At 36.5% G+C, this 25341-nt stretch overlaps 1 protein-coding gene across 4 annotated transcripts in view; it reads left to right on the plus strand.

Annotated features, from left to right (window-relative positions):
- The window catches only part of NEK10 (NIMA related kinase 10), a 219079-nt gene that overhangs the window by 156406 nt on the left and 37332 nt on the right, over nt 1–25341 (plus strand). For 3 of the 4 annotated variants that reach the window (XM_045537804.1, XM_045537816.1, XM_045537812.1), the window contains 5 exons: nt 6143–6326; nt 6421–6507; nt 9060–9114; nt 18491–18528; nt 18628–18768. In XM_045537804.1, the coding sequence (XP_045393760.1) occupies nt 6143–6326; nt 6421–6507; nt 9060–9114; nt 18491–18528; nt 18628–18768 (505 nt within the window). The remainder of the gene's footprint in view (nt 1–6142; nt 6327–6420; nt 6508–9059; nt 9115–18490; nt 18529–18627; nt 18769–25341) is intronic. The other variant, XM_045537820.1, reaches the window with a different exon arrangement.

Consider the following 25341-nt stretch of genomic DNA (forward strand, 5'->3'; position numbering starts at 1 on the left):
AGTTTTAATAAAATAGGCTCTTTTAATTCTTTCTCTACTGTAGCAGTTAATTTGGGCAGTGTCAGTCTGTTACTGTTAGAATTGCTATTCAACTAAAAATGTATTATGATATGCTGCACACATAAAAATATTGCATTATAATGAGCAAAACCAAGCTAAACATAATTGTGCCTATACCAGCACTGTGACAGGAAGCGTCTTCTATAATGGTGGTGATTTCCATATCAATGATAATCTTATTGTCTGATTTGCATTGTATTCTCCTTGCTGTCATATTGATACACAGAATGTGTCCATCCATTCCTAGAGATGCAGATGCCAAAAAAGTCTAGTTAACTCCCTCTCCTCTTCCTTGAAAAATCTTAAGTAATTTGAAAGCAAAAGAGATGATAGCAGTCAAATTCCATCCCCCAAAGTGGCTTCTTTTTTTTTTTTTTTTTTTTTTTTCCCTTCCTAAATCCATGTAATAGCTTAATGTACTTGCTGGAAGTATCTGCTGAGAACAACTTAATGGCTTCAACATTTAGAGCAAAAACATCCAACAATACTCTGCCTTTGGCCATTGCCTGCTGGGTTATAAAGGCACATTGCCATTGCTGGGCAGGTCATCTCTGACAGATGGCTTTACAACTTCTCATAAATGCAAAGGGGAAAAAGGAAGGGAGAAGTTCCACTCCTACTCATGGATGTATCATCAAATAGTCCCTTCAGCTCTTGGACAAACTTCACAATATAGGCTCCTGAATAAAGGAGCAAGATTAAAAAAAACCCACAGAAGTCACAAAACCCACTCGCCCTATAAGGGACTTCACTTGCTTTTTTGGCTCTTCTCTCTCTTCTCGTCTCAACACAGAAACTATTTATTGAGCATTTGCTATGTGCTATGTGCAAAGCACTGAGAGGTTTAAAAGGGATTAAAATAGCCCCCTGTTCTTGGGGGAGCAATTTGGATAATCAGTTGGGGGGATACTCAAATATTCACAATGAAAAACTCTGGAAAGCGCAGTAGGGAAAATGTACTACAGTAGCATAAGGTTTATGGCAAGGTCAATAATGGAATCTATTTTTTGGTGCAAAGACTTCTGCAAGAGATTATTCTAGAAATATAAATTTTAAGTTAAAACAAATCATACGTTCTATGTTATGAAAAAGCATCTCTATCAGATTGTGAATTCCCTTTATCAGAATTTGTGCAAATACTCAATTACCTATGGATGCATTTTTTGTAGTTGCAAGTGATTGTTGATTTACAACCCATTGGTTCTTGGGTTTTGGTTGCTAGTCAAGCATCCTTAAACTTGGAATTGCCTTTTTCAGGAATCACAGCTTCTCCTACTCTTCATTTGTTCAAAGGGAAATGTCTTCCTCTGATGTTTTATTCATGTCTGTTCTTAAGAGAGACAAGGACTTTGCTGAAGTTTTGCTAATTTTAGTCATGTATGGATTCCACTGTCTTTTTTTATTTGTATAAATTTATGGGGTACAAGTATGATTTTATTACATGCATATATTAAATAGTGGTCAATCAGGGCTTTTAGGGTATCCATCACATGAACAACTTACATTGTACCCATTAGGTAATTTCTCATCATGCAATCCTCTCCCACCCCCTCAATCTTCCAGGTCTCCACTGTCTATCACTGTACTCTCTATGTCCATGGGTACACATTATTTAGCTCCCACTTATGAGTAAGAGCATGTATATTTGTCTGTCTGTCTCTGACTTCTTTTACTTAAGGTAATGGCCTCCAGCATGTTACTGCAAAAGACATTATTTCATTCTTTTTATGGCTGAATAGTATTCCTTTGTGTATACACCAATTTTCTTTATCCAGTCATCTGTTGGTGGACACTCAGGTTGATTCCGTTTCTTTACTATTGTGACTATTGCTGTGATAAACATATGAATGCAGGTATCTTTTTGATATATGGATTTCTTTTTCTTTGAGTAGACACCCAGTAGTGAGAATGCTGGATAAAATGGTAGTTCTAGTTTTAGTTCTTTGAGAAATCTTTCTACTGTTTTCCATAGAGGTTGTACTAATTTACATTGCCCACCAGCAGTGTATAAGAGTTCCCTTTTCTCTTCATCCTTGCCAATACCTGGTATTTTTTGCCCTTTTAATTATAGCCATTCTGACTGGGGTAAGATGATATTTCATTGTGGCTTTAATTTGCATTTCTCTGATGATTAGTAATGTTGAACATTTGTTCATATGCCCGTTGACCATTTTTATTTCTTCTTTTGAAAAATCTCTATTCATATTCTTTGCCCACTTAATGAGATTATTTTTGTTATTGTTATTGAGTTTTTTGAGTTCCTTGCAAATTCTGGGCATTAGTCCTTTGTTGGATGCATAGTTTGCAAATATTTCCTCCCATTCTGCAAGTTGTCTGTTCACTCTGTTGATTATTTCTTTTGCTGTGCAAAAGTTTTTTAGTTTAAGTTCTATTTGTCTATTTTTGCTTTTGTTGTTTATACTTTTGAGATCTTAGTTATAAATTTTATGCCTAGACCAATGCACAGGAGAATTTTCCCTAGGTTTTCTGGTAGTATTTTTATAGTTTTAGGTCTTAAATTTTAGTCTTTAATCCATCTTGAGTGGATTTATCTATATGGTAAGAGATAGGGGTTCAGTTTCATTCTTCTGCATATGGTAATAATCCAATTTTTCCAACACCATTTATTGAAAAGGGTATGCTTTCCCCAATGTTTGTTCATGTTGACTTTGTCAAAGATCAGTTGGCTGTAAGTATGTGGCTTTACTATTCTGTTCCATTGATCTATGTGTCACTATTCACTATTAATCTATGTATCTATTTTTATAACAGTACCATGCTGTTTTGGTTACTATAGCCTTATAGTATAATTTGAAGTCAGGTAATGTGATGCCTCTAGCTTTGTTCTTTTTGCTTTGGATTTCTTTGGCTATTTGGGCTCCTTTTTGGTTCCATATGAATTTTAGAATGTTTTTTTTCTGATTCTGTGAAAAATGACTTTGGTATTTTGATGGAGAGTGCATTGAATCTCTAGATTGCATTCAATCACTAGTATAGTCATTTTGACAATATTAATTCTTCTGATCCATGAGCATGGGATGTTTTTCCATTTGTTTGTATCATCTACAATTTCTTTCATCAATAGTTTGTAGTTTTTCTTATAGAGATCTTTCACCCCATTGGTTAAATACATTCCTAGATATTTTATTTTATTTTAGTTTTTTAGCTATTGTAAATAGGATTGCCTTCTTGATTTTGTCCTTATCTAGAACATTATCGGCATATAGAAATGCTACTGATTTTTGTACATTAATTTTGTATCCTGCAACTTTACTAAAATCGTTTATAAAATCTAAGAGCTTTCTGGTGGAGTCTGTAGGTTTTTCTAGGTATGAGATAATATTACTATAAACAGGGATAATTTAACTTCCTCTGTTAAAATTTGGATGCCTTTTATTGCTTTCTCTTGCCTGATTGCTCTGGCTAAGACTTCTAGTACCATAACTGAATAAAAGTGGTAAGAGTAGGCCTCCTTGTCTTGTTCCAGATCTTAAGGAAATGTTTTCAATTTTTCTGCATTCACTTTGATGTTGGCTGTGGGTTTGTCATATTTGGCCTGTATTGTTTTGAGGTACGTTCCTTCTATGCCTAGTTTGTTGAGAAGTTTTATCACGAAGGGATGTTGAGTTTTATCAATTGCTTTTTCTGTGTCTATTGACTATGATTATATGTTTTTTTTCTTATTTCTGTTTATGTGATGTATCACATTTATTGATTTGCAAATGTTGAACCATCCTTGCATCACTGGAATAAAACCCACTTGATCATGTTTATTATCTTTTTGATGTGCTATTGAGTTCAGTTTGCTAGTATTTTGTTAAGGATTTTTGCATCTACGTTCATCAGGGATATTGGTCCAAAGTTTTCTTTTTTTGTTGTGTCTTTGTATGGTTTTGGTATCAGGATTCCAGTATCTTAATTGCATCAATGCAAAAAAAAAAGTTTTTTCAACTCAAAAATTCTCCTTAATCTTTTTTCAACCTTGATAGCATTGACATTCCTTGGATGTAAAGTCCTTAGAAGGCTGTAAATGTCAGCTGTGGTCTTTAGACTAGGCAGGAGATACTCATTTAGAATAAAAAATGTCATAAGGAGAAGAAGGCCCTAAATTAGATCTTTATTTCCATATATTAATAAATTCCTAATTACTTCAATTGGGTATAGTTAGAGGAAGAAGGATTCTGTGGCTTGGGAGAGAGAAGAGAGAAGGACATGAAAGAAGTTGAATGTGTTTTACCATAAATTTGGGGGCCCTAGAAGGAGGTCCTGAGTTTGGTATCAGGGGCTGGGTGTGGGCAGAACTGAGGTTGACATTAGAAGCCCCATACATTTGAAACATTTCTGAGCAGCAAACACACAGCTCTTTCAGAGGGTAGCCAAAGAATTTCTCATCTCAGATTCTAAGTTAGCAGAACAAGGTGGGCCTATGAAGCAGGAATTAATAATTCACAGTCATAAAAACAGACTTTGAACATTGGATGGAGGACTAGTCACAGAAAACTAAAGTTAAAATGCTTCTTCACCTGCATTTTAGCTTCAACAAAGCAAGGAACTTGAGGAAACTATGAAGAAAGGAACACTGAAAAGTTTCTCATGGAAAAGAAATAATAAACAGGAATTGATTTGGACAGTTTGCAGTGCACAAATGTTTTTGATATTCTTTTTGTCTTTTCATCTTGTGTTTAGAGAACATAAACACATGAAAGCTTTCAGAGGTTTACTTCTCACTTTAGTTATCCATAAGGTTTTAGGTTTTCTTCATCTGCAAATTCTACCACCATGGGGTTTTTAAAGACCTGCCCCTTGAAGCTGTAGGTGTCATTTTAATTGTAGGAAAAATATCTGAAATAAATAAACACAAACCTATCTCTCAAATGGGCAGCTTTTATCATTGGAGCCTTTTAATCAAGAAAGGGTAATTTGTGACTAACATGACACAATTCACAGGGGAATTCTTTTTCCCTTCAATAAATGCAGGCTTTTGCTTTTTTTTTTTTTTAATTTAAAGAGATTTACTCTGAGCCAAATGTGTGTGACCAACAGCCCAGAACACATGGCCTCAAGACATCCTGAGAAAATGTGCCCCTGTTTTGTTTTGTTTTGTTGACATTCTGTTTTATCCTTTCCTGCTTCATGGCTTTCTGCCTTTGTCTTTTTGTCTACCTGATCTATAGCTTAGGGTTGTCAACGCTGTTTAGCCCCACAACCTAAGAAGATTCTTTACACCTGCTGCAAATGGACACAATGAATGTCTTAGGTATTAAGAATTACTTGGGTAAAGAAACAAGCAGTACTTCTCTGCTGAGTCATATGTCATTCCTTCCCCAGTGTCTTTTTCTTAGAAAAATCAAAGCTTCCAGCATTCAATGACATTAACATTTTTTTTCATTATCTTTATTGAGACATAATTTTTGTAGTTCTAATAATACCATTTAGAGAAATGTGGGATCACACATCCAGATGGATGACCTTGTGGTGCTATCATTATAGAAAGGCTCCCATCAGTTTTAGAGGATTCTGGAGGAGCCTGTGGCTAGTTTTACAGAGAGTGTTCAAGCCAGGCAGTAGCGTGGAGTCCTGGTGGTTTGGAAGTCCTCTTCGCTGCAGCTCTTCATCTTGTAGAGGACCTCACCTCCCACTCTCCATGGCCTGGCTTTGTCTGCTACCGATTTCCCCTGGGTTTTGAAGAAAATAAGCCTTATTTATCTACTATGCTGCTGAGAGGCTTTGATAGCAGGTATTTTAGAAAAAAACTTAAATTTCTAAAATTTCTGCTAAATTGATACATAGTCTATATCATAGAAGTACATTCCCCCACCCCCACTGGATTACATAGGCCTTTGCTGCTGAGCACCGTCGTCACCTCCATTCTTCTTTGTCCAATGGTACCTTGTGGACCTACTTTTTTTGTATTTATGAACTGAATAAATTCCATAGCAGGTATATAGGTGGAACTACTGATGGGCTTCTGCATAAAATATTTACAACTATATTTTAGGGATTTTAATATATGTTCTAACAGGCTTTGGGTCGTACAGAAGGAAAGAGAAAGGGACTATTAAAAATTAAATCCTCTTTCCAGGAAACCTTTGAGAAGGCAAGCTTGAGTAGCAGCAGCAGTGGAGCAGCCAGCCTGAAAAGTGAACTCTCAGAAAGTGCGGACCTGCCGCCTGAAGGCTTCCAGGCTCTCGGTGGTAAGGAAGAAGACAGGGCCTGTGATGAAATCCTGTCGGATGATAACTTCAACCTGGACAATATTGAGAAAGGTACTTCTAGTGAAAGGGTGTCAGCATGAACGCACTCTTGACTCCTTTCTGTTTCAAGGTTCATTTGCTTTTTATTGTTTTTATTAACGTACAGATATGTATTCAGAGCTAGATGATGAATTGGACGTTTCGGATAACTCCAGCAGCTCCAGTTCAAGCCCTCTGAAAGAATCTACCTTCAGTAAGCTTTATTTATAAGTTTGCCATTTGTGGGATTCTGGCAGGTAGTGGTTTGGGAATCATACCTGAGTCAAGCAAATATCACCATATATATAACCCGGTGGTTTGTTTTCCAGGGTGCAATGCTAATTAGGACAGGTGTGTCTGTCTCTGTGACAGAGCCCAAAGGCCAGAAAGCACAGGGGTTTTACATTTCTTTAGTTGTCAAATGCATAGTTTCATTATTTCTACCAGCAAATGCAGGTTCTAACTGGGGAGTTGAGGTAACTAATTTAGAGACAGCTAAATAACCACAGGAATAATAGAAGTGACCTTCTATGGGCCTGTTGGTCAGAGGGATTAGAAGCCTGTAGAAGACATTAGTCTTGGTGTGGACTAATTTTTGTATAATTTTATTTACATTAATGTAAAGGGATGTATTAAAGCGCTAAAATAAAAGAAAAATTTAGATTTTTTTAGAACTGTGAAAAATGATATTTAAATTCAGTCTGTAATGTTACTCTTGACTCTTAATTTGAAACAGTTAAGAAAATAGTCATACTGGGGTAGGGGAAAGAAAAAAAAAGGTAAAGGTAAAATTAAAATTTAAAGACTGTAATGAAAGATAGGATCAAATGCTCTCAACACCTGAAGCTGAAAGAAAAGAGTAGTTAAAATAGGCAATGGAGAGAAAAGAATATTCTTTTAAAAGAGTAAGTTGATAAAATATTAAAAACTATAGATAGAAATACTCTGAAATAAATTAAGTATAAGTAATTCTCTCTTCTCAGTGACTATACTATGAAAATCTCATAAAAGAAAGTTTAAAATAGTCTAAGAATCAAAGTAGAATGTTAAGGATTTAGCTATGTTCTTTGCCTTTTCCAACTTAATTGATCCATCAAAATAGTGACTAGATATTCCAGATTTTCTAGGACAATCCCAGTTTCCAACACTCTGTCCTATTTTTCCTGTAAATTCCTGCTTGTTAGATAAAATGTCTTGATTTGCAATTGGGAAAATGAGTATAATACTGGAAAAAGTATTTGTGTATATAATCATATATAGCAAATTCTAGAAGAAGTTCATTGCTATTTTGAGATGAGTTCAGTGTTGTAGATCCCTGGTGACAATGGTGGGAGGTCAGCGGGGAGGTGGAAAGGAGAAATTTGCATGTAGTAACTTGTAGCTGCCTTAGCAAGAGCTTAGGAAGATTATGACATAGATATTTTATTGTATTTTGTTAGATATTAATAATGGAATTTTTTGTCTGTTTAGCACCTTTTCTTTGAGAAAGAAGCCCTTAAATAAACCTGTCAAAGTAAATAGTAATTTGTAACATTATATTCTAGCTGATGCTTTCATAAACAAGATAATCTTTGCAGTATGTATAGTTGCTGAGGTGACAGAAATTCAGCATTATTTTTGTTTGTTTTTGCCATGAATAAACCCATGTTTATTCCTTACATATTGTTTGACTGCTTTCACGCTACAAGGGCAGCAGAATTCTGTTGGGACAGAGACCGTATGGCTTGCAAAGCCTGAAATATTTCCTACCTGGCCCTTTACAGAAAACATCTAGTAACCCCTGCCTTAGAGCAATATGCGGGTGTTTACAGACTGAGACATTCACTGAATATATATCTCCTTTTTTTGAATTTTTTAAAAATTTATTTTTATTTTAAAAATATTTTTATTGATACATAATATTTGTATATATTTATGGGGTACATGTGATATTTTGATCCATGCATATAATGTGTAATGATTAAATCAGGGTAATTAGGATATCCAGGACCTCAAATATTTATCATTTTTTTTGTGTTGAGAACATTCCAAATCTCCTCTTCTAGCTATTTTGAAATATACAATAAATTATTATTAATGATAGTTGCTCTAATGATCTATCAAACACTGGAACTTATTCCTTCCATCTGTATGTTTGTACCCGTTAACCAAGCTTTCTTCATCTTCCTTTCCCCCTTCCCTTTCCAGACTCTGGTAACCATCATTCTACCTCTACCTCCACGAGATCAACTTTTTTAGCTTCCACATATGAATGAGAACATGAAATATTTGTCTTTTTCTGCTGGTTTATTTCACTAAACATAATGTACTCTAGTTCCATCCATGTTGCTGCAAATAACAGGATTTCATTCTTATTATGGCTGAAAAATATTCCATTGTGTATATAAACTACTTTTTCTTTATCCGTTCATTTGTTAATGGACACTTAGACTGATTCCATATCTTGGTTATTGTGAATAGTGCTGCAATAAACATGGGAGTGCAGATATCTTTTTGACATACTTACTTCCTTACTTCCTTTCCTTTGAATATAGACATAGTAGTGGGATTGCTGGATTATATGGTAGTTCTATTTTTTAGTTTTTTGAAGAACCTCCATACTGTTTTCCATAATGGCCATACTAATTTATATTCCCACCAACAGTGTGTAAGAGTTCCCCTTTCTTCACATCTTTACCGGCATTTGTTCAGCATTGTTTTCTTTCTAATAAAATAAAAGATTTGCAGAGGAAATAATGTAAAGTTACTTTTATTTTCATATTTCAGGCATTTTAAAGAGAAGTTTTAGTGCTTCAGGAGGAGAAAGACAATCCCAAACAAGGTATGTACAAATTGAGCTCCTAGAAATATTAGACTTTACAGAGCTGAGTTGCTGGTGGGTAAATTGAAACCTGATAGCCAGAAGTTACCATGGGCCCATGGAAAGAGAGAGAGGGGTTAGAGCTCACCCTCCCAGAACTATTTACAGTTTACCAAATAGCATACTGTAAAGAGTACTAAGCTTGGGCCTGGGTCTTAGTCTAGCTCTGCCTTTTTCTAGCTTTGTGACCTTGAGCCAATTGGTTAGCCTCTCTGAGCTCATGGGCAGGCCAGCAGGTAGGGCCCTGGTGCTCCACGAGATGTCTTGTTCCTCCACATCCCCAGGGTGTAGGTCTCATCCTCATGGCGAATGTGGCCAGTGTGGCTCACCAGACCACATCCTACATCCCAGCCAGCAACAAGAGGAAAGGGGAAGTGGAGAGACACCCCTTCCTTTAAAGACATGACCCAAATGTTGTGCTCATCACTTCTTCTCACATACCATTGGCTGGAGCTTCCTCATGAGACCACATCTAGCTGAAAAGGAGGATAGAATATGTTTGGGGGATTCTCTTTTAAAAGAAAGGCAAAATTGTAATTTTGGGACAGCTAGCAGTGTCAGTGACAGTTGTCACTTGTAGTGAGGACTAAAACAAAACTGTTAGATTCAGCCTTTTGCAAGCGACCTGGTGACCTTCATGAGAGCAGTTTCACTGGCACTGGGTAGGATTGGAGGGAGCGGAAATATGACTGCAATGGTCTTAAATGTTCTGAAAGCGGAGATGGGGACAGTTGAAGAACGTGAGGAGTTAGCTGGCGGGGGAGGGCTGATGGTAAAGGGCCTCCTAGAATAAGGATGACTTCAAAGCTTTTGGAACTGAGAAGAAGCAGCCAGTGGAGAAGAGAGATTGGAGAGAAGAGATAATTGATGGTATCTAGTTGTAGAGTAGCTTGGAGCCAGAGGAGTGAGCCTCTGGAAAAGATGGCAGGGCAACCCTTTCTTTGTGTCTGGGGAAAGTAAGGTGATGATTAAATTAAGCTCAAAAAGTAGGGTATTAAGGAAGATTTTATGTGGTGGTTTCTGTGCATTAGATGATGTTCCAGGCCACTGCTGATAGAACCATCTAGATTTGAGGAGTGTGGTCAGCTAGGAATAACCAATTTAGAGATAGTAAAGGGCCTGAACAGAGACAGGCATGAGGACTGCCAGACAGCTCTGAGGGGAGGATAGCAGTTGAGGCTGGGACCACTGTAAGTGGTGATGCCAGTCAGGGGGCTTGAGAGCTGTGTGGTGGCCCCGGTTACGGGGATAGCAGCATGTGTGCGACAAAAGGCTAAGGCTACGATATGCTGTACCAGTCAGGGCTTTGTGATACAAGCAAAAGAGCCTGACTCTGGCCCACTTATGCAACAGGAAGCTTTGGAGGCTCACACATCAGGAATCTGGAGGATCAAGTTTGGACATTCCTGGCAGACTTGTAAGGGCACAGATCCTGGGATGAATGGGCTCTCAGCTTGTTTATTCCATTCTGGTGTCACCTTTCTTAGGATTCAGAGTCTTGGGAGAGAGAGTCAGAATGTCTTGGCTTGGATCAGGCCCCTGTTTACTGCTCTGGAAATGGCTGAGATCCTTGACTGACGGTCCTTCAGGTCCATCAGGGACCTTTGCTTCAGGGAGCAGGTGTGGGTGCTGGGCAGCCTAAATGGAACCACGGTCTATGTGTGGGTTTGAGGGTGCTGGAAATTGCATAATGGAAATGAATTTTACAATGAAGAACCCCCTCAGCAAATCCCTGGGAAGTTCGGTTAGGTGGCAAGAGAAGGTTCATATGGATAAATTTTTTGTTTAGTCAAAGATACATCACTGATAATTTTATCTTCTCTAAGTGAGGGCCAGGAAGGGTTCAGGTGGAGCCTTTTAACTTCCTAATTCTTTTCCACACGTATACAGTGGTTCCATTTAGGCTGCCCAGCACCCACACCTGCACCCTGCGGCAAAGGTCCCTGATGGACCTGAAGGACCGTCAGTCAAGGATCTCAGCTCTTTCCAGAGCAGTAAACAGGGGCCTGATCCCAGCCAAGACAATCTGATTCTCTTTCCCAGGACTCTGAATCCTAAGAAAGGTGACACAAAAATGGAATAAACAAGCTGGTAACAAAAACTCAAGGAAAAGCCTACCTGGGCAAATCTACCAGAAAGGTCTTTGGGTAAAACCTATAAGACCTCATGGTGTTCTTTAGTAGGCTAAAGTGCAGAGAAGCTGTGCACAGAAGTAACAAGCAGGGCAGGGGAAAAAGAAACAGTCCAAAACTCTAAAGAGAATCAAAATAGGTGATTTGGGGGCCTGGGGACCTGAGTTAGAAGGTCCTCCTGGGTAGCTCCAGGTCTTCCTGGTCTCCAATATTCCCCACCTTCTGCTTTCCATTGCTAGCCCACCACCTCTGCTTCTACTTTTTGCAGTCACGGCAGCCACACATAGGAGCCTGGAACTGTGGAAGCTCCTGCTTCCTTGGTCCAGCAAGGGAGGGATCTGGTGGTCCGAAGGAGTGAGTGTGTCCTTATCTCTGGCATCATAGCTTCTACCTTAACCACATAACGAGTTCAGTAGACTTTTGTGAGCTTATCTGGAAATCTATCCACTGGCAGGGACAGTACTTTCATAGGAGAATGATCCAAAATACCTAATATGTGCACTTTGGAAAATAACTACCCTCTTTTAAGGTTTGTGATTATCTGCATTTTTAAGAACATTGTCAAAGTCTTTTTTCCTATCATTATATACTTTATTCAGTGATATTAAGTTGCTTAAATATATAGGAAAGATACAAAACAAGTATTTTAGTACAAAAATAAATTATGACATATGGCTATACTCAAGAGAATTTTTTATATTAAAATGGAAATTAACAATTAGATTAATTTAGGAATCTCAGCACTGCCAAATAATTCTACTCTTTTTTTACTAAAAGGATCCATGGAAAATTGTTTTATTTGCAAGAATCCACTTGATGTCCAACTGTTTTTTGTTTGTTTGTTTGTTTGTTTTTTTGAGACAGTCTCACTCTGTTGCTCAGGCTAGAGTACCGTGGTGTCAGCCTAGCTCACAGCCACCTCAAACTCCTGGGCTCAAGCAATCCTTCTGCCTCAACCTCCGCGTAGCTGGGACTACAGGCATGCGCCACCATGCCGGGCTAATTTTTTTTGCTATATATACTTTTAGTTGTCCATATAATTTCTTTCTATTTTTTTAGTAGAGACGGGGTCTCACTTTTGCTCAGGCTGGTCTCAAACTCCTGAGCTCAAACAATCCACCCAGCTCGGCCTCCCATAGTGCTAGGATTACAGGTGGGAGCCACTGTGCCTGGCCTTTGATGTCCAACTTTTCAAAAGCAAAAGAAACATATGTACTATATATTTTAGAGCTTGAGATGGTTTTTAAAAAGATAGTCATTATCTAAACATTTTATAACAAATTGGGTAAACTAGAATCAGCAGAAAGGAGAAGTTCAATCTGAAGCTCATTGAAACAGGGATATTACAGAATAAGCTTTAACTTGGGGTTATTACCAAGTCAACAGATGGAAAATGGAAAATGGCCCAGACATTGATGTTTATGTTTTGGAAAGCGTGTTTTAAGGTGAATAGGACTACAGGACTTGACCTAAAGCAACATTTGTAAAACCTGTGCCATGAATGTGATACATATAGTGTGACATGCCACCGGGAAACATAGGTTGGTTTAAGACAAGCTCTCTTCCCTCAAGGAACTCACAGTGTAATGAGAAAACAAAGGCAGACTTCAGAGGAAAATAAATGATAAAACACAGCCTTTGATTCATGCCAAGTAAGAAGAGAGAAAATTAATAACTTTCTGACTTCCTTCCAGGTAATCTCCAGGGCTTCTCTGAGTTAAAAGGAGACAGATCTAAAATGTATTTATAATTCTTTAAAAGGCATTAAATAAAGCTGAAATTATTTACAATCTAATTTGTTTAGGATTTTCCTGGGTTTTCTGGTTTATTAATGTGAAATGTGAACCCATCTTGCAAAATATTTAGAAGCTAAATGAGAAATCTTCTTTTAAGAAGATAGCAAAGCTACATAATAGAATAAAAATAAATTGAAAATCAAGCTTGTAGAGGTTTTTTGGCTACTCTGTGCCATGTATGAAATGATATACCAGTTACAATGAGACCCTGGACAGCTGTCCCCTTGGGGACCCCCTTGAAAAAGGCAGTTGGTTCCAATGAGAAGAAGCCACAGAGAAGTGTATACCTGACCTGAGCACAGCTTTCGAAGTTTAGAATTCAGACTTGGCCCTGGCTAAACAGTACAGAGAGAAAGCTTAAGCATAAATTCTCAACATTGGTCACATCAGATCTCAGGAGCCAGCTTTGAACCGATTGCCTGCTGAAGAGCTGAAGTACCTGCCTAATAACTTGGGATAGGCTTTCTTGGACAAATGAGCCAGAAAAGTGAGTAAAACATGAGCAAACAGAACTAGAAAGGACAGCTCCTGCCTCATCAGAGAAGTGTGGAAGTCTCAAGCCTGGAGAAAGGAAATATAATATTTGAACTGGAAGGCACCCTGGTGATCCAAGCCATCGTCAGATGGTGAAACTGTTTTCAGGAATATAATTAATGGCGAGATCAAGAGAGGACCAGTCCCGGATTGTTTTGAAATTTCCAACTTCAATCATTTTCAAATTTGATCTAAAAATCTGCCTTCATTACTATTTGCTAGGAAAGAATTAAGAATGAGTTTGACTTTTACCAGTCTTATGTGGGTTTTATGGGCTGACCTAGTATATGTACACTGACAATTCTAATCCAGCAAGTCATAGTATTTTATTTCAACTTATAAATAAATTTCTCTGTATAGCAGGATTTGGTAAGTCACATAGGGGCTTCTTTATCACATACACTCAGGTCCTGGTGAGCTTTGGGTATTGTATTATGACCATCTTAAGAATATTCATTCAGTTGATAGATACTTATTACTGTATGCCAGGCATGTGCTAGACTATTCCTGATTTATCTTTGTATTCCCCAGGGCACAGTGCATTGAATGTGGGTACCAATCCACAAATACTTGTTAATTAATAGATGAATGACGGGTACTTTAGTGTAGATTCTGTATCTATCACTGTAAAGGACTGAAATCTTGCCTACTGTCTTGAACCTATAGCCTTTGCCATAGCCACAGCTTAAGGCCCATGATTTTTTAGGATCTTGTTGCTCAGGCAACAAGATTTCTCCATGCCTGCTTGCCTCCTGTTGCCAAGGCAACAGAGTATAGTTGGCAGACTGGTTTAAGATATTGGATGTTTGCAGTATCAAGATGCCTGTGGTTCATAAGTTTTTTGATAAATCAGTGCATGCATAATTGTATTCCAGATTATGCAAAGATAATTATAAATGTCTGTGACCATTCAGCATCATAGATGTGACTAGAAAGACCTTGTATGTTTTCGGGACCTGTGGATCCTGCCTGCTTTTAGCAGAGGTCTTGCTTATTTTCACTTGTGGCTATTCCCCCCATCCCTTTTCATGATCTGTGTCTAGTTTTGCTTTGATTGAATGCATACTGCTAGATCACCACTTGCCAAAGTCATCGTGGCCTATCTGCGAATGTCACACTCCAGCAGTCTCACACACACACACACACACAAAATACTGAAATACATTGTCAGTAAGACCACTCTATTCCTTTTCTGTGACAGTTCTGAACTTCCCTGGCTTATTGCTCATTTGTTTCTAGCTGTTATTGGAGTATGAGTGGAAAGCCACAGGAGCATTATACCATTATTTCTTGTCGTGATACCAACACCATTCGCATTGTAGATAGATAAAAGCCCTTATTGGACATGAGAACTCAACCCTACATGATGTTGCTTATTCACACATTACATGTTTATGAATGTCACTGCCTGAAAGAGACTTTCAGTTGTAAAATGCTGCTTAGCTCAGATGTTTTGGTTTCAGTAGCCTCAGAAGGCATTATCTTGATATCGTAAGCCAAGTCTCTCATTTCATAAGGTTAATTTTTTGGTTAACATCAAATAGTACTGGCTACTTTTCACAACTGAATAAAACTATATGATACATGTGAAATTATTTCCTTCATTCAGAGATATAGTTAAAGGAATTCTTATGGGAGATAAAATTCTAGAGCTTCATCTCCTTCCTGGCCAGGATGAATAATTATCCAAATAATTCACCTTGCACTTGAATAATTCAGCAAAAAGTCTATTTTAAAAATTATAAAGCTAATACTTGCATTCTTCACCTTACCTGTTAGTGATTTTGGATGGAAGTTGTAGGCTAATGGTCATTTGCAGCACAACATTTTCTTTTTTGACATATAAATTCCAAACGAGGTCACACCAGATCTGAAGAGAGCTGGAAGTGATGACCTTTTAGAATCCTTTTAGCCTTCCATTTCTCTGAAATTCTCCCATTAGCCTGAAATGCTATTGGTCAATGCCCATTTCAAAACTTTCAGAGAACACAAACTGTAGTATGTTAAGCCTCTTCAACAGAAAATATTGCTGGAACATTTCTTTGTGTTAAACTACTTTTGTGTATTTTCCAGCTTGAGCTATCATGGGAACACCATTCTCTGTAGCCATAATGCTCTATTGGATGTAAACATTCAATGTGGTTCAATCTAGAAGCAGGCTTCCCCCAAGTTCTGCATAATGTCAATCGTTTTTCCATTTGTGGACCCAACAATTGCACAGTTTAAAGCTCTCACTGCTGGTCACAATGAGTCTGGTCTATTATGGAATTTCAGATGACTATATTTTCTCATGGTTAGTTATATGATTTCCAGAAAAATTAAATTTTTTGTGCTATACTTATGCAGTGTTGTAAATTCTAAGACTGTGGAAACTATTTCTTTTCACCATCCCCTTTCCATTGTCTAGTGCAGTGGTTACACATTGTGGGCACTTAATAAATATTTCTTGAATGAATGAATGAATGTGTGATGGTTCTTTTTAAAGACTACCTAAAATTTATTAAAGAGGACTTTCTAATTATATAGGAGTAGCAAAGCTGGCAGCAACTCAGCATCATCAGGGTGGGCTATTTCACCTATCCCCCTAGCACACATTGTGTATAATATTTTTTAATATGTAGAAATACTTGAAATGTTGGATTCGTCAGGACAATTAGAATAGTCATCTAGTTAACTCAGCATGTGAGTGATTATCAGCTTTTTAAGAACATGCATAACCTTATGGATACAAGTTTTCCACAAGTTACCTTTTTATTCACCTTTTAAGATCGTGGGGTCCAGGAGGTTTTGCAGGTTTAGCAGCTAAGTGGTGTGATTGTAATGTTCTATGTATGAAAGCAATGACCAACAGCTTCTAAGGAAGGGCCTGGAACACACTGTTAAAAATGGAGGCCACTGGGCACATGTGACACTTCAACGGCTGGATTTTCAGGGACTGAATTTTTAATTTCACTTAATATTAATTTGAATGTAAAACAATGTAAAATATCTCAAGTTTTTATGTATTGAAATGATAAAATTTTGGATATTTTTGATTAAATAAAATAGAAGAATTCCACTTTTTTCTTTTTGCTTGTTATTTTAGTGTAGCTACCAGAAAATTTAAAATTATGTTTGTAGCTTGCATTATATTTCTATAGTCAATGTTGTACTCATCTAGAAGGCTAAGGGACAGAGAGTTATTCAGAAAGCATTTGCTGGGGTATGGTGTGTATGTGAGGAGCCAGAACAGATGCTCTGCTCTGCAGCTCAGCCCTGGGGCTGTCCTGCCCACACTCAGGCACTGCTGTGATCATGCCTGGCTTTGAACTTTCTGAGAGCAGGACTGTCCCTTTTATTTCCTTTAAGCATGCTGCATTTCCCAGGGATATGGAGAGTGCATATTCGGGCCAAGGCTGGCAAGTTCCATTTATTTTTCAAGGGTGTGGAAACTTGTGCTGAGAATGGGACAGAAAAAATTATGGGATCAAGACAGGGCTGGTTTTGTGAGGGTCAAGAGGGGATGGAAAGAGATAGGGTTAGAGAGGTAACTAACTCATAGGTGGATGCAAGGATGATGGTATTATGCTAGTACTTAAGTTGGATGGTGGGTAAATGAGTGCCAGTTTTGTTACACTTAATAACTTAGCTATGTATTGCTGCGTATTGAAAATTCCATGATTAAAATGAAAGGATTGGGGTAAGAGAATTATCAGCCATGTTTATTTGTATTTGAATCCCTATATTCACTCCTACTTAGCAAATGCCTATCATGTGCCTTATACGTAGTAGATATTTGATATATTTTTGTTGGATTGCATTAAATTGAAGTATGATTCTTATAAATTGTCATAGCACAGATGTTTCTTATTTTGTTCTAGAAAACTATTAAGAAACTGGCTCCAAGATACAATGAAAAAAAACAAGGCTGAAGGTTATTTATGGATATCCCTAGTGGGGTGTAAGGCCACCTCCATAGAAGACACTGAGACCAATTTATCAAAGCAATCTATCAAAGCAATGCAAAATTATCAAGCAATCTGTAATTCTGAAGCAAAGGAGACAAAGGATGATAATAAAACTGGAAACTTTAGGAAAAATATATTTCTTTTAAATGCAAAAAATAATCTCACAGGAAGAGTTATAGGGTTTTTTGGTTGATTCTTTTTAAGACAACAGGAACAAATCATGGAAAATACCATATACAAAATTTTAAATGTTATTTCTTTTTAATATGGAAAATACCATATACAAAATTTTAAATATTATTTCTTTTTTTTAATCTCAGCTCATTATGAGGGTATAAAAGTTCAGGTTATATATATTGCCCATTCCTCCCCATCCCCCCCGAGTCTGAGCTTCAAGCGTGTCCATTCCCTAGACAGTGCTCATTGCACTCATCACGTAGGTATGCATCCATCCCCTCCCCCCATCCCCTCCAGTCAGAACTTCAAGCGTGTCCATTCCCCAGACAGTACGCATCGCACTCAGCAAGTACTTTAATTTAATAAAAAATTTAATTTTAATAAAAATTTAATTTTAATAAAAATAAAATAAAATTTTAATAAAATTTAATTTTAATAAAAAAGTCAGTATTTGGATTTTAAGCACAACAAGAAAATCATTCAGGATACTAAGATGTAGATTCTTAATCATACTTAGAGCTTATAAACAACTGTGATAGGACAGGGTTCTTCCATTTGCCGGTAGAATCTCAGTTCTCCTGTGTGTTAGAATATATTTATTTTTCTCATTACACTCTTGAGAGCACCTTGAGGGAAAATGACCTTTATTTGTGTTTATAATGTAGACCATAGCAGAGTGTAGGCTCTCCATAAATATTTGTCAAATCCAAGTTGAACAAGTCATTCTAATGGCCTCTCATTCTGTTTTCAGGGACTTTACTGGTGGAATAGGATCAAGACCAAGACCAGGTAACTTAGTGTTGGCAGCAATAAAATCAGACACACCTCCCTGAAATTCAGTGTAATTTATGTTACAGTTTCTTATCTTTCCCCCTTTTATTTCTTCAGCTTTGCTGCCTCTTGACCTGCTTCTGAAAGTGCCACCCCTCAGGCTCAGGGCTCACGTTAAGGAGATAGAGGCCGAGTTAGTGACAGGGTGGCAGTCCCACAGCCTTCCTGCCGTGATTCTTCAAAATCTCAAAGATCATGGTAGTACTTATTAGATCACATTGTTGTTAAGTACACAATGGGTGAACACAGAATTATAGGGGTGCCTGAGATGTCTGAATGATGCTTGGGAGGTAATTTTGAGATAAATAGCAAGAGAATTCTGTTTTGTTTGTCCATCATTATTAGTTTGGCAATTTGATGATACGAAAATGCTTTCTGTGTTCACTTATAGATTGAAATATTATGGCTGTTTTTTCTAAAATTTGTGTTTCTGCCTTGATGGGAATGTTAACCAGTTGAGTGTTGATGCTTAAAGTACATACCTACTGACAAAACACTGGAACTGTGATTTACATGGGTATTTCTATAAACTCCTACATGATACATATAGAGAGAACAGAGTGAATCCTATTTTTTGGTATTTCTTCTACTCTGACACAGATGATTATTTCTCAGTTATTTCTACTTGTACTTGATTAAAATATTATATCACATTTTATATCATAATTGAAAAATTATGGGTCCTTAAACATAAAATTTTATAATGATAGTTTGGGGAAAAATAGAATGTGCTTATTAATCTGTTTCTAATTTCTGTTGAAGAGGACCAAAGTCCAATGGTAACATTAAAATTATTAGCTAAACCTGGACAATTCAGAAAAAAGTTTAATAATTGTGCTTGTAACATATGTGTTTATATATGACTCCTGAGCATAAGGTTCCACTTTACTATTTTGGTTAATCTGGAATTACTATTTAATGCTATTTTTACTTTAGGTTCCTTAATTCACACCCTTCTGTAGAGTTAACATGTATAGTGAACATAGGCAATGTAAATTGTTTTGCTATAATATTAGCCCATGTGTCCACATTTATTAAATGTGCTTTGGAAGAGTCATTGACAGTTTGGGGCCATTACAATATCAGTATAGATGCAAAAAAAAGATGTTATTAGATTAAAACTGTCACATTGACCATGCTTTGTTCCTGTTATTTTCGCAAAGGTAAGTTCATACCATAATTATGAAATTAAAATGATTGCTGTTGATTGATTTTTATAACAGCAGGAGTGGAACACACACACACACACATATATAAGCAATTCACAGTTCTGTTGTAATTCATAATAGGAATTCTTTTTCCTAGTAGGTGTGTTGAGTTAGTCCAGTGTAAGACTTGATTTTATGTCAGTGATATTAATCAGATCTCTGGATTTTAAACAAACTAAATATGGTGCAGTTTCCATATATAATAATATTAATATATTCCTTATTCCAATAGTTTATTATACCATCTAAGTTTTAAAAATTTACTGATTCATATATTTTTAAAATTTCAATCAGAATACACTAAACATTTTTAAGTGTTATCAGTGAATGCTAAATTTTACCCATAAAAGGAGTGGGTAGTGTACTAATATTGTAAAACACATTCATGCACAAGAGAAAATTTGGGTTACCATTTGTGAGTTATTCCTCTTTCGAGTCAAAAAATTAGCTCTTTATTTTTTTCCATCGTAATACAAAATTGTTTTCCTGTATACTATAAAGTCATACTTTTTAAAGTGTTGCAGGTGAATCTGGGCTGTTAGTCACTTTATCAAAATACAAACGGCTGGTACCAGTCTCATTCACTTAGATCACTTCATCTGCAAATCATGCTCCATTCCAGTCCTTACCTTCATATGTCTAGCTTTCCTAACATTTGATTTAGCTTTGTTGGATGGAAATAAAAATGTTGGAAATTATGTGTAATCAACATCTATAGCCCTGTATTGCCCAATGTTCTGGAAAAAATTAGCAGGAAGGGGAGAATTTTGTCAAAATCTAAGTCTGTCCCCGGGAGTATATCTAGTATGTGAACATTATTTTCCATGTGCTATGGCAGAACACAGGGTTAGAACCATTATTTTAGAGTGCCAGATGGCTGTATTATGTAATATGATCTTTCCTATGTGACACTACTAAAATATGGACTTCTCGATTCATAGTGTGATGATACAACAGTATTTAATGGCACCTCCAAACTCCTGTAGAACAAGTAACCATGAAACTATTACAAGTTAATGCACTAAAAGTCCCCTTGTTCTATTTTTTAATACTAATGATTAATAAATTATATCAATAATTTATTTTATGAGTATTATTTGGATTAAATAATAGGTTATATTTTCATGCCAATAGAAATGAAAATTTAAGAATTCCTGGATTAGGTAAAAATGTTAATAGTAATTAATATGAAATCAATGAATGAATAAACATTTTTAAGATGTTAATTATTTTAGCTCTATTTTTCCAACTTTAGTCACTTGTATATTGTCATTGCACAAATTTGGCTATATCTGAAAACCATATGTACTATTATTTTCCTAATATTTTTCTTTAAATTGACTCACTCAATTTCAATAATTTTACAAGTGAAGTTTATGTTATTTCTATAAATTGGAAACTAGTATAGTATCACTTGCCATGAATAGATAGCAGTTGTAAAAATAAATACAAATCTATGAAACACAAAATTAAATTTTAAGCAGATACTGTTGTCTGCATATCCTGAGGTCTGTTGTTTTTGTTATGACAGAATATTGGCTAGTATTTGAGAAATGGTGAAGACATACTTGCACCATACTGAAACATAATCCTTGATATGATCAGCAGAAAGAAAAGAAGATTGCAGAAGGAATACCTTTCCCACCAGGCTATTTCATACCTGGTCTACTTACTATATAAAATTAGGCTGTATAGGTGCCTCATGCCTTAGGAAACTCAGTGCTTTAAAAATAATTGATTCTGCTGTCTATAGCATCAAATCAATTAATCAAACAACTGGATATTACCAAGTATTTTGAATGGGGGAAAAAAAAGTCTAGGGTCTGTCCTATATATAAAAAAGAAGTAATCCTTTTTGCTTGAGGCAGGGGAAATGGTGTATATTTGTGAAAATTGAATCATACCAAAACATAACACAGGAAATGTATTCTTTGTCATGTACATGCTGTAATGTTATGGGTGCTATTTGTGTGTGTCAAATTTAAATTGTTGAGTGTGTGGGTCAACCTAAATTTTAAAGTGCAAATGTGATGTCAACTAAGAGTATGGTCTAATTTGACTGGATTAACACTGGCATTTTTCCCTCCCATGCTGAGTTTTTCATTTAGACAGCCCCTGACACCAAGGCTGATGTATGGAGATTCTTATGCTCTGCATTTTGAATAGAATTTGTCACTTCAGGATTTCTGGGCTCTTAATTATGTTTTCTTACTAGATGACTATGAATCTATTTTTACACTTGCCTTTTGTTCATAAAGGTTAGATCTAAATCAAGCAGTCAGTGTTTCATCAAAATACTCTAGAGAGCACAGCTAATATTCTAGTCATCCTTGCATGACAGCAACTTGTAGTAGCTTACTTGGAAGTTAATTATTGACATAAGTACTTAAAACTAATTTTCACAATTGCCAAAGTGGTTTTGAGTACATACCTTCTCTTTTTTTATTGCATAGCAATTTTTTTAGCATATAAAAATTTGCTCACCCGATTTCGGTCAAAACTTTTATAATACTAGTCTATACCATGCAATTTGGCATATAATAATGTGCATTTCTATATTGTTTGTTGTGATTTGGGGTATATTATACTTCCCAACCATATCGTAAGCATCTTCAGTAAAGCTCTTATATATACAGGCATACCTCAGACATATTGTGGGTTTGGTTTCAGACTATAGAAATAAAGAGAATATCACAATTAAGTGAGTCACATTAATTTTTTGGTTTCCCAGTGCATATAAAAGTTATTTTTGCACTATACTGTCCTCTATTAAGTATATAACATTGTATCTAAAAAATAATGTACATACTTTAATTAAAAATATTTTGTTGCTAAAAAGTGCTAATGATTATCTGAGCCTTCAGTGAGTCCCTAATTATTTTGCTGGTGGAGGGTCTTGCCTCAATGTTCATGACTGATGACTGATGAGAGTGATGGTTGCTGAAGACTGGAGGTGCTATGGTAATTTCTTAAAATAAGACAGCAATGAAGTTTGCTGCAGTGATTGACTCTTCCTTTCACAAAAGATTTCTCTGTAACATGCGATGCTGTTTCATAGCATTTTAACCATAGTAGAAACTTCTTCCAAAATTAAGTCAATCCTCCCAAATCTGCCAATGCTTCCTTAACTAAGTTTATGGACTATTCTAGATCCTTTGTTGTCATTTCAGCAATGTTCACAGCATCTTCACCAGAAGGAGATTACATCTGAAGATACCACTTTCTTTGCTCATCCGTAAGAAGCAGCTCCTCATCCATTCACGTTTTATCATGAGATTGCAGCAATTCAGTCACATCTTTAGGCTCCACTTCAAATTCTAGTTCTCTTGCTATTTCTACCATATCTGCAGTTACTTTTTTCACTGAACTCTTGAACCCTACAAAGGTATCCATGAGAGTTGGATTCAATTTCTTCCAAACTCCTGTTAATGTTGCTATTTTGGCCTCCTCCCATGAATTATGAATGTTCTTAGTGGCATCTATAATGGTGAATCCTTTCCAGAGGTTTTCAATCGACTTTTCTCAGATCCATCAGAGAAATCAATATCCATGGCAGCTATCACTTTATAATATGTGTTTCTTAAATAATAATACTTGAAAGTCAAACTGTCTCCTTGATCCATGGGCTGCAGAATGGATGTTGTGCTAGCAGGCATCAAAACAATATTAATCTCCTCGTCCATCTCCATCAGAGCTCTTGGGTGACCAAGTGTATTGTTAATGAACAGTGATATATTGAAAGGAATCCTTTTACCAGAGCAGTAGGTATCAACTGTGGGCTTAAAATATTTAGTAAACAGAGGTGCTGTCATCTAGGCTCTGTTGTTTCATTTCTAGAGCACAAGTAGAGTAGATTTAGCATATGAAATGGTAGATGAGCGTTGGTTTCAACTTAAGTTCACCAGCTACATTAGCACCTAACAAGAGACTCAGCCTGTCCTTTGAAGCTTTGAAGCCAGGCATTGACTTCTCCTCCCTTGCTATGAAAGTCCTAGATGGCATCTTTTCCCTAAAGAAGACCATTTTATATACATTGAAATATGTTGTTTAGTGTAGCCACCTTCATCAATTATCTTAGCCAGACCTTCTGGATAAGAAAATATTATCCTGCTGTAGCTTCTACATCAGCACTTGCTGCTTCACCTTGAACTTTTATGTTACAAAGATGGCATATTTCCTTAAAACTCATGAATCAATCTCTGCTAGCTTCTGATTTTTCTTTTGCAGCTTCCTCACCTCTCTCAGCCTTCATAGAATTGAAGAGAGTCAGGGCCTTGTTCTGTATTAAGCTTTGGTTTAAGAGAATATTGTGGTTGGTTTGATCTTCTCTGTACACTGCTAAAACTTTCTCCATATCAGCAATAAGGCTATTTCATTTTCTTATCATTCATGTGTTCACTGAAGTGGCACTTTTAATTTCCTTCAAGAATTTTTCCTTTGCATTTCACAACTTGGCTAACTGGCACAAGAGGCCTAGCTTTCAACCTGTCTTGGATTTTGACATGCCTTCCTCACTAAGTTTAATCATTTCTAATTTTAGATCGAAAGTGAGAGACCTGTGACTCCTTTCACTTGAACATTTAGAGGCCATTGTGTGGTTATTAGCTGACCTAATTTCAATATTGTTTTGTCTCAGGAAATAAGGAGGCCTGCGGAGAGGGAGAGAGAGAGGGAAACTCCTGGTTTGTAGAGTAGTCAGCACACACACATTTATCCATTAAGTTTGCCATCTCATATGAGCATGGTTTATGTATTAGTAACATCAAAGATCGCTCATCATAGTCACCATAACAGATATAATAATAATGAAAAAGTTTGAAATATGCAAAAGTTACCAAAACATGACACAGAAATAAGAAGTGAATACACTGTTGGAAAAATGGTGCTGATAGCCTTGGTGGACGCAGGGTTGCCACAAACCTTCAATTTGTAAAAAATACAACATCTTTGAAGTGCAATAAATTAAGGCACAATAAAATGAGGTATACCTGTATATATTTTGAGTACGTCCTCTGAGATCAGCCCCTTGAAAACTGCTTATTGAGTAACTGATGCAGACCCCCCACTCTATAAAGCCTTGTATTGTTTGCTACTGTATTGACAGCAATTGTATAAGTAGTCTGAAACAGTGAGGGAATCAATGATTTTTTTATGATAGACTTTTTCAAATTATTTTTTTATTTAAAATTATTTTATTAATTATATTAAACATGTATGTGTTTATATTGTTTAGACTTCGGATTGGGGTAGGAGTGGGCAACAACACATTTCCTTTACCAATGATAATTTGTTTACTAATTCTTCATGTACTTAGGGAGTGTGCACCAGCTCCCAGGAGAATGCTGCCTAGAGGTATAGATTTTTTTCACAGTCTTTGTAGGAAATGTGTTTTCAAAGAGATACTCAGTCTCACGAAAGTTACTGATGGTCCCAATTGAAGACCAAATGCAAACTGCGTATCAGCTGTTCAATGGAAGCCCATACTCCTGTCCTCAGGGTTTCTGCCTGGACGACAGGCTGAAGGAAGAGTTGGAAGGTACGCCACCCTCTGGTAGGAATCAGG

The sequence above is a fragment of the Lemur catta genome, chromosome 1, assembly GCF_020740605.2.
Source record: "Lemur catta isolate mLemCat1 chromosome 1, mLemCat1.pri, whole genome shotgun sequence".
NCBI classification, from domain to species: Eukaryota; Metazoa; Chordata; class Mammalia; order Primates; family Lemuridae; genus Lemur; species Lemur catta.